Source organism: Miscanthus floridulus, chromosome 15 (genome assembly GCF_019320115.1).
Source record: "Miscanthus floridulus cultivar M001 chromosome 15, ASM1932011v1, whole genome shotgun sequence".
Classification (NCBI taxonomy): Eukaryota; Viridiplantae; Streptophyta; class Magnoliopsida; order Poales; family Poaceae; genus Miscanthus; species Miscanthus floridulus.
The window spans coordinates 13,819,104-13,829,127 of record NC_089594.1 but is presented as its reverse complement, the minus strand read 5'-3'; the positions used below and the strand labels follow the sequence as shown (position 1 = coordinate 13,829,127).

The following is a 10,024-nucleotide window of genomic DNA, read 5'->3' as shown; positions in this document are numbered from 1 at the left end:
CCAAAACCTCTCCCAGAGCCTTAGCTCCAGCCATCACCCAGAGCACTGCTTGCTCAGCAATCTCCTGTCCACCAGTTTGTGGAAGGTGTTGCGGATAATTTGAACTCAATGAAGAACATGGCATGGACAATATGTTTTCAGTTATTTGTTTTTGTCCCCCCACAACGATGTACGGCCAGATTTCACAGTAACTTCCTCATTTTATTATTACGAGTGAAGTCTGACTATATATATATCTTGTATATGGATGAGCACTGGAAAAGAAAATTTCATTGATATAGCTTTTTATGTTTGTTTTCGAAGCAACAGATCTGAATTTGACAAGTCGTAACCATTAAGTAAAGAATAGTTTCAAGCTCATTGCAACTTATATTCTGTAGACCATGAGTCCATGACTCCACATTCTGTTTTTCACAGGTAAGTACTAAGTAGTCATCTTTAACTTCATTTTCCATATGGTAGTAGGGAAAAAAAAAGGAAAATGAAAAACTACAATAAGCTACAGAAAATACATGGGCGAAGCAATAATGGACACTAATACTGACTATATGACTAATAAGGCTAAGGACTAAAAAGTCTAAACTTGTGCAAGATCTTACAGGGATGACTATTAAGGGTATTATGTATATTTACTTTTGTGAGTTCTTGGTAATGCGCCAAAGTAAACCTCCGATAATATTGTTTATGGAGTGAGAAGCCATTGGAACTATAATGCTTGAGGAAGCTATGGTTCCTATACCATAGGCAAAGCCAACAAATGTTGCCCTGGAAACATAAAAAAATGTATAAGAATATATCTGAATCTTATCAACATGTTAACACTTATGTGTATAGCAGGAGATAGTACACTTTTTCCAGTTGCACACATGCAAAAATACTGCAGAAAAGTATGTACCAGATTGCAAATGAATATTTCCTGCCATTGCCCAAGTGAAGAACACCAAAAATGGTTCCGATTATAAGGGCACTAATCCAGTTCAGTCCCAAGATAGGCATCATCGCCCCTCGAAAGAGCAACTCCTGTTATATGTAAAGTGTACATAAAAAGTTACTTTATTAACCAAACCAGTGTTCTTAAGCAATATTATCTTTTAATCGATGAGCTCACCTCAGTCATCCCAGGGAGACAAGCAACAACAATGTAGTCCAGAGGCTCTAGAGATGTAAGGATCTAATGGATGAAAATAAAATAATTGAGTTGGATTTCAATAAGAGATATCCAGTATCTAAAAATGCTGAGTAAGCTTGGCAAGGTTCGAGTCCAAAAGTGATTTCAGGAGAAGACATTACAGACTAATTGTTGACAATAGAATGGAAAGAGATCCTAGCATCCTACACCTGCATGTCTAGAACTCTGGATTGGTAGTCACGAATATGCGAAATTGAAGGGAGTAAAGAATAGGTTGGTGGAAGGCTTCATGTAAAGAGAGTTCTTTTTGTGACACCAATATAATTAACTCTGTTGGCGCAAGGCACTGCACAACTTTATGTTTCATTAGGGTAAAAGACCAGGACATACAAAGAACTATATCTTTCAGTGTATAACAGAATGCTTTTCATAGGAAATAAGGTTAGCTCAACTGGTTGGGTGGGAGGTGTGGTAATGCACCCAACCACCCAGATTCAAGTGATCAAGGCCTCTCTTAGATTGAATTTGAGTGCCTATTTCTCTTCTTAATGAAAAACCGTCTAGTTCCTCCTAGGTTGGATCTCGTTTTTTAACAGAATGCTTCTCATTACGCTGAACCTCTATAAGATATTAGAACTATGTTATTTATCAGCATGTTGAAATGTGAAACCAATAACTCCAAGAAAAGAGACAACTCAAAAGATATTCGAAGTATTCATAGTTACGAACTTGTCTATTTGCAGCTTCACTGGAATCTCTGAAATCTGACCATGTTTGTAGCAAAATGTATCTACTAGAGGAGATTACTATTACAAGTCCTGCAACCAACTCAAGATGCCAAGTTTCAAAATTGACTGCAGAAAAAGCAGTAGTTAAGTTAATAATATGATATAAGGCATTTTGCCTAGTCAGAAATATCACATTAAATCTGATTTACTTGTAAAGATGTAGAAAAAACTTACATGAAACATCTGTAGGATCAGCAATTGGCCATCCATTTAAAGATGCTAGGTGTGATGCCTACGGTAGACAATCAGCCATTTTATTATGAAATTCAGGATTTGATACAGAGGGCAAAAAGTAAGCAATCTGGGTTCATAAAGAGTTCAGGATACTGCCCGAGTAACAGCAGAGCACAAACTCATATGCGTTTAGTATAACTTACACCAAAGCAACATTTAGAATTCGCTATCAAAGCCGTCTCAAGAACTGAAAGTTGTTCTAGAGAACACCACAGTGTTTACCTGGCGAAGCAGAAGCCCTCCAGCAAGCAGCAAGCCTGATGTGAGAGTGCAAGCCTGAAGAACAGCAGTCCTTGGGGCACCTGAAATCTGATCGTCAGTAGCAACATCCTCGCTATTGACGTCAAGGCTTGTGCTGGCACTTCCTCCACTGCCCGAAGAAGCTTCCTCACCAACAGCGAATCCTTTGACTCGTTTGGAAAACTTCTCCTTTTCCTCTTGGTGTTCTTTGTCGCAAATGTTATGACCTCCTTCAATATCGAACAATGTATGTTTGTCATATGCATACATTGAGAGCAACTAAAAGTCACTCATGTGACAGAACACCGCTTACAGTAAGTCGGCCAGACTGCATATGTTTCTATGTAGCAACCGGGCTTTGCACGTTCCAACCTAATCAAGCATTATCTGTCAATGTAAGGGTACCAGAATGACATAAGCAATAGTTTCTAAAAAAGAATGATATAGTCAGACATTTCCGCATGAAAACGCAAGTAGTAAACATACGCAAGAAGGTCAATTTACAGAGGAAAAGGAAATAGTCATATGTTCAGCCTTCCTAACACTGACATGAACATTTTTTTAGACTAGTTACTACAGCACCAACTGCCGTGTCTGGATGAGGGGGCCGTATTATATGGTTACAGTTTCTACCATATACTGTCTTTTGATTCCGTTGAAAACTTGAAATCGATTTTACGGTGTTTTAGGTGTATTTGATTTCCGGTATTATAGGTGTATATCGGTATGGGAGTTTATGACACCCCTGCTACAGTAGCTTTTGAAGATATATTAATCCACTATATTTTTCGGTTCCTCCAATCACTGCCAATCTGCCATGCTTGTGGTTGAACAAAAGCAAGCATCCCCAAGAAATAGTGGATGGTTGAATTCAATCACCCTGCATCACGAGAGCATGTACATATAACCCTATCTCCGAAACAGCCAAATGGCCGGAAAAGAGTCCATGGACCATGGTTGGTGGAGAATGGATTTCCCACGAAGTGAAACAGCCGGATGTGTAGAAATCAAATTGGGCCAAGAACGCTGGAAGATGGATGGCGAAATAGCAGTACCTTTGAAGGGCAGTGGGCGGCGACAGGAGAGAGCGCTCACCGCGAGCGCCATCCACAGCACCAAAGGTTGCAACTCGCAAGGAATTGAGCAGATTGCTGGGGAAGAATGGAGATTTTTTTTTTAATTTTAACATTTTTTTGAAAGCTAATTTTAAATCTAACACCTCCGATTTTTTTTAAAAAAACTAATTCTTTTGGCCGCGCCTATTGCCCTAGCGCGGCCAAATACCTGTGCCGCGCCATGCATGGTGGTGCGGCACACGGCTGACGTGGGGCGACCAGGAGCGCTGACCGCTGACGGGGCAGGGCCTGCTGCGCCACCGATCTTGGCGCGGCACTGTTGCGTCAGCGGTCATGGCGCGTCGGGGCCAAATAAAACCCCGCGGCCAGTCATTTCAGCCCGTGCAGCAAGACTGCCCGCCGCGCCCGCCGCCAACCCGGCGCTACCTGGACGGTTTAATCGGAACGCGTCGCGCCGATGGTGGGAGTTATTGTATGTATTGTTTGACGTAAAATGAATAGTGAATTTATTTCTATATTTTGTTAAATTTTTCAAGGCCGAATAGAGAAATTGATAAGGTAATTGATATTTTCTCCGTCTTTCATTATACGATTAACTACCATGTTAACTAATCGATTACGAAAAATTAGACCGGATTGAAACGAATATTTTTTAAGGAAACTTATTTATTTGGCTTTTTGGCCCCGTATTGTAGGATCGGCGGCGACGCGACCATGGACCCCGGCTTCCTCGACCCCTCGCGTAAGACGTCGGCCACCGGTGTCGAGATATCCCGGGACTGCCATTTTTTGAACTAGTTGCTACTTAATCTCGCAAACAGTGATGTCGCGACGCATTGAAACGAATATGAAGCAAATAACATAAGTTGACAAGGTGCCACATAAGTTTGACTTAAGTTCGACATAACATAACCAAATAAGCATGCAAGTTTCGGACCCCAATAATAATTCGACCTAACAAACTAAGACCCAGGAGTGTAAGGATTCCTCGGACGCCTCTGTCTCTTCGGATTTGTTGGCAACACATTGGGAGTGTAGCCAACGTCGGTGTGGTCGCGTCGCTGGTGTGTATGGCTCGTACCCTGCAAGTATGTGATATGCACGATTACTTAGAATTCTTTGTGATCGTTAGTTCATGTAGCCTATGTATTTAAAGAAACTACCTTTGTTAGTACATGTGATGCTCCTTGGGTGCCAAACGGGGCACCACCTAGCTGAGACATGCCAATCTCGTCCTGCGGCCAATCTTCTCACTCGTCGTCGTCGTCCTCGTCGTCCTCGATTGCAGGGTCCTTCCCAGCGCTATAATGTGGTGGTGTACGCACTGCGAAAGTGGCATCTATCATTGGCTGAGAAGAGCCGGCTAGCGTCCTCGAAGAGGCTGAAGACGTACCACCCGACCGCGCCGGGAGTGGCGGTTCCTCATAAGGAGTGTCCATGCAGCTCAACTTTTGAGCTAGCTTCCTGCAGCTCTTCTTCACCTTCTACATAAATAGACATTAAAGTTAGCGCATTTCACAAACGCATGTACACTAAAGAAACAATTTCGGAACAGACTAGTTTATGTTTACCTCCACAAAAGCCTCGAGAACGCCTGGCCCCTGTCCTCTAGACTCGTGAAGCCGGTACGCTGCTTCGTTGGATAGCCTCAACAATTGTGTCGCCTGGGTTCAGAAACGCGGTTGAACAGTTTTAGTATACATAATTAATACCAAATGGATAACAAATTGTACCATTCAAGTATCTTACCACGTATTTTTGTAGCGGGGCTCTCTGTAGCTATGTGTCCTCTCTAGTGGCAACGTCGTACACATCTTCGATCATATCTTCCTCTGAGTCCTCGTCAATCGCCTTCTCAGTGTACGAGGGCTTGATATGTGTCCTTGTAGACCTATGAAGCCAGCGTAGGTACTCGTCGAAGGTGTGCTGGTCGTGTGGAGGACCCACATGGACCGGCTGCCGTTCCCTGGTCTCCCACAAGTGGATGTGTGCGCTGTGTGTCACGCGCTAATCCTTGGTCTTGTACATCTTCCTACGGTCAAACCTGCAACAAAACGATGTTAGTTCTACCACACACATCTCTGGATTGTAGCTCTGTTATTAATCGATAACGCACCCGTGCAATCCTTGGTTGGTGGAGTAAAGCAGTGGTGGGTAGCCTGCCATTCTTCCAAACTGTCTGCAGACCCTGACGGACAAGTGAATCTCGACCACGTGGAAGAAAATAAGGACGTTGCAGCGATACTCCTCTGACTCGTCCCTAGTGATAGGACTGAGATAGTTCTGGAACTCCGGAGCATCCCAAGGACACCAATGCACCTGAACATTTCGTAATTGAGTTAGGCTGTGATATAGTGTAGATCGAACAAGACACATGTATGATAGTAAAAAGAGCGTAACCTGGTGCTGTGTTAGGACGTCGAGACCGTCCGTGTACTCCCTGTACTTGCGCCTCGTATTCCCTCTAACTAACTCTGATTCCGTCCAGATAAACAAAGCTATAGAGAGTGTATCCTGCCCGTTCCATTGCTACATTGAACACGATAATGAATTAGCCATTAATAAACCCATCATATGTAACCATATCAAAGAATATAATGAACCCAAGCACTTACCGGTAAATCCATATTAAGGGGCCTCCCAACGGGCCATCGTTTCCAACACTAAACCTAGAGTAGGTACGAGCAACCCCCAAGGTTCGCATATCCTGAGGTGCGACGACAGGCAACGCATAGCTGTCGATACGTCCATGCCAGGACAACGCTGCCCCAGCTGTACGCCGCTATATTCTCCCACGGCTGGCGTAGTATGTCAAGGAAGATTCAGTTGATGGTGTTGCCCGAGGCGTCTGGAAAGAGGAAAGTGCCAGAGCCACACTCGAGCAAACCTATCGATTTGAGCCTCCTCAGCCTATGGGTCCAAGTAATCAAAGCGCTCCGTGATCCAGGACGATAAAACACCAGAAGTTTTCCTAAAATTTACAAAAGAAAATGAGACTCGATGGCTGCAGGAAAGCAACGCAAATATTAAATAGGCTTGAATTTCTCACTTATTTTTCTTGAAAGCCTCGTCGTTCGGTGGAAGAAAGCCAGTAAACTGAGCCACCAGCTCCCTCCAGTGATCGTTGTCAACTATCCCTGTCACTGGAAGTCCCCCCAACCGAAGGCCTAAAATAGCATTCACGTCCTACAATGTCAAGGTCATCTCGCCACAAGGTAGGTGGAACATGTGGGTCTTAGGCCTCCACCTGTTATAAGAATAGAACGACTGTTAGTTGCCTCAAATTTGTTACAAGAAAGGTTACGTACAAAGAATGCACTCGCACCTGTCTACAGCTACGGTAAGTAATGCTGGGTCAAGAGGCGGAAGACCGTGGTTGACAACACGAACAAGCTTGAGGAAGCCGGCACGCCGTATGTACAATGCGTAACGCTCGTTCCACTGGTGCGCCCTGGTGTGCGTGCGGGGCCTCAAAGGAGGCAAGGCCACCTCTGCGTCGTTGTCACTCAAGATGTGTGATCGATGCTGGTCGTCGTGCTCCACCTCAAGAATAGGGTACAACGGGTGCTGCGTGGGATGGGCCATCCTGTTACAAATTGATAAACAAAACGTTAGAGTACTCAAATTAACAAAATTCAAATTAACATTATGTAGCATTGCAAAGTAAAATATTCACTCTAACCCAAAATAAATCGGCACAAGGTTAGGATAAACAAGCGCGCAAAAGAGGTAAAGCCCGATGGTCATGTGCTAGGGACGTGGATAGAGGCTAAAGATCGTAGTACGAAAAAGCCAACCCAGAAGCGAGGGAGCCAGTTACGCTCAGCGTTACAGCCATGACGGGATGAACCCACGATCGTAACTTTCGAATGGAATACGATCCCTCGACCGGCTCGCTACAATCCCTATCTAAATAACTAACTATAAACTAAATAATAACCGGATCTAGCAGTGACAACCGCATCGCTACAATCCCTAACTAAATAAATAACTACAAACTAAATAATAAATACATAATCAATCCCTAAACCCAAAATCCTAACCTAAAACCTAAAAACTACATATGTATATCACAAACTAATTATCCTAAAACAATAATAATCATAATAACATTAAACCGAGAGGGAGGTACCTTAGGAGCGGGCGGCCTTGACGCACCGGGGTTCGTGGCACGGCCGGTGCGGGCGGGCACGGCCGCTGGAGGCGAGCGATGGCCGACGGCGGGGCGCGTCGGCTGGCTGGCGGCGCGGGCGGGCGGGCAGGGGTGCGTGCGGCCGGGGGCTCGGCCGCGGGGTTTTATTTGGCCCCGACGCGCCATGACCGCTGACGCGGCACTACCGCGCCAAGATCGGTGGCGCGACAGGCCCTGCCCCGTCAGCGGTCAGCGCTCCTAATCGCTGCCACATCAGCCGTGTGCCGCGCCACCATGCATGGCGCGGCACAGGCATTTGGCCGCGCCAGGGCAATAGGCGCGGCCAAAAGTGTTAGTTTAAAAAAATCAGAGGTGTTAGATTTAAAATTAGTTTTCAAAAAGTGTTAAAATTAAAAAAAATTCAGAACGGAACGGCGAAGATTTCAGTTTCGAGGACTCTCTCTCCTCTGTTCTGTTTTGTTTTGCGGTTAATTGGATTCGTGCCATTATAATTTTCGATGTTTGGAGAAACACCATTACTATTCGTCTATTTCAAAGCACGTCATTACAATTCTTTGTTTCCCACAAAAATGCCACTGAATACGTATAGACCAGCTGCAGGCGTATACGAAGACGTATACTTCATCTCCTTTGTCACTGACACGCGGGGCCCATATGTCATCTCCTTCTTCCTCATCTCTCTCCGGCACAGAGGGCGCTCCATCCCGACGCGGCCACGGCGGGCGCTGCCGGGCGGCGGCTGCGGGCTTGCGGGCGAGCCGACGAGCCGCTGTCGTGACCCCGCGCGCTGCGGGCGAGCAGCCGGCGACGGAGCGCCACAGCCGCACACCCCGGCACGCTGCTGCACCGTCGTGCCCCTAGACCCGCCCTGGCCCGCCGCACGCGCGCGCCCTAGCTCGCCGTGTGGACTCTCCCTCGCCGCCGGTCGCGCAACGCGGCACGCCGCCGCGCCCCAAGACGAAGACCTGAGGCGCCGTGAGGACGCGAGGCGTGGGAGGAGCGCGCGAGCTCCTGGAGGTAGCGCGAGTCCATGGCGAGGTCGCGCCCGTCGACGGTGATGCGGACCCAATGGAAGATGCGGACGGAAGACGAGGGGGAGCAGGGCGTCGCGGCGTCGGACAGGAGCAGCACCTGGAGGTCCTTGATGGAGGAGGGCGAGGAGAAGGACGGACACCGGGAGGTGGGGTCGTCTTCTCATGGCGGCGGCAGCCGCGACTGCTCGCCAGAGGAGGCGGCACGGCTCGCCTGTGCGCCTGCGATGCGGCAGCTGCTCGCCTGCGCACCTGCGGGAGCACGGCAAGCAGCCAGCGCCATCGCGTGCTCGAGTCAGTTGCCGGAGAAGATGGAGAAGGGAGGAAGGAGATGACTAGTGGGGTCCACATGTCATTGGCACAGAGGGAGGAAGATGGAAGGGTAATTTTGTCCATACAAAAATAGGATGACGTCGTGTATGCTGCCGGTGGGCCTAAGTCCATCGTAAGCATACACCATGACGTATTTCAAAGAATAAAAAAATTATAATGTTAAGAATCAGAATAGGCAAATAGTAATGGCGTTTCTCTGATCATCGAAAATTATAATTACATGAATCCAATTAACCCTTTGTTTTGTGTGGTGGAAAACTGGAAAGGAGAGGAGCGGGCAGATGCCGAGCGCCGACTGGCAGGCGTGGGCTATGGCCTATGGGCCATGGCCTACGGCCCATTGGAGCTGAACAGTCGAGGGCTCGAGGCCTACGACAGGAGTAGGAGTATCGCCTTTTTTTTTTGGGTACGTATTATATGGTTACAGTTTCTACCATATACTGTCTTTTTATTCCGTTGAAAACTTGAAATCGATTTTACGGTATTATAGGTGTATTTGATTTCCGGTATTATAGGTGTATATCGGTATGGGAGTTTATGACCTCCCCTTTGCTACAGTAACTTTTGAAGATATATTAATCCACTATATTTTTCGGTTCCTCCAATCACTGCCAATCTGCCATGCTTGTGGTTGAACAAAAGCAAGCATCCCCAAGAAATAGTGGATGGTTGAATTCAATCACCCTGCATCACGAGAGCATGTACATATAACCCTATCTCCGAAACAGCCAAATGGCCGGAAAAGAGTCCATGGACCATGGTTGGTGGAGAATGGATTTCCCACGACGTGAAACAGCCGGATGTGTAGAAATCAAATTGGGCCAAGAACGCTGGAAGATGGATGGCGAAATAGCAGTACCTTTGAAGGGCAATGGGCGGCGACAGGAGAGAGCGCTCACTGCGAGCGCCATCCACAGCACCAAGGTTGCAACTCGCAAGGAAATGAGCAGATTGCTGGGGAAGAGTGGAACGGCGAAGATTTCAGTTTCGAGGACTCTCTCTCTCGTCTGTTCTGTTTTGTTTTGTGTGGTGGAAAACTG

The 10,024-nt window shown here is 46.6% G+C and overlaps 1 protein-coding gene and 1 pseudogene across 3 annotated transcripts; both read right to left on the bottom strand.

The window, feature by feature from the left end:
• Nucleotides 1-371: 371 nt before the first annotated feature.
• On the bottom strand, nt 372-3,497 carry LOC136509124 (uncharacterized; annotated as a pseudogene).
• An 852-nt stretch (nt 3,498-4,349) lies between these two features.
• On the bottom strand, nt 4,350-9,981 carry LOC136509125 (uncharacterized). Of its 3 annotated transcripts, XM_066503932.1 has the most exons (11): nt 7,600-7,714; nt 6,793-7,053; nt 6,517-6,714; nt 6,083-6,438; nt 5,868-5,996; nt 5,584-5,786; nt 5,217-5,511; nt 5,039-5,131; nt 4,861-4,951; nt 4,631-4,791; nt 4,350-4,549 (listed from the first exon to the last, which is right to left on the bottom strand). In XM_066503932.1, exons 4-7 carry the CDS (start codon nt 6,092-6,094, stop codon nt 5,475-5,477), a joined length of 381 nt encoding a protein of 126 aa, XP_066360029.1. In that variant the 5' UTR covers nt 6,095-6,438; nt 6,517-6,714; nt 6,793-7,053; nt 7,600-7,714; the 3' UTR covers nt 4,350-4,549; nt 4,631-4,791; nt 4,861-4,951; nt 5,039-5,131; nt 5,217-5,474. The 3 variants fall into 3 exon arrangements, with proteins under 3 accessions (XP_066360029.1, XP_066360030.1, XP_066360028.1); XM_066503933.1 differs by lacking the exon at nt 7,600-7,714 and adding an exon at nt 9,844-9,981 and having other exon boundaries at nt 4,631-4,951; XM_066503931.1 differs by having other exon boundaries at nt 4,631-4,951.
• Nucleotides 9,982-10,024: the final 43 nt, after the last annotated feature.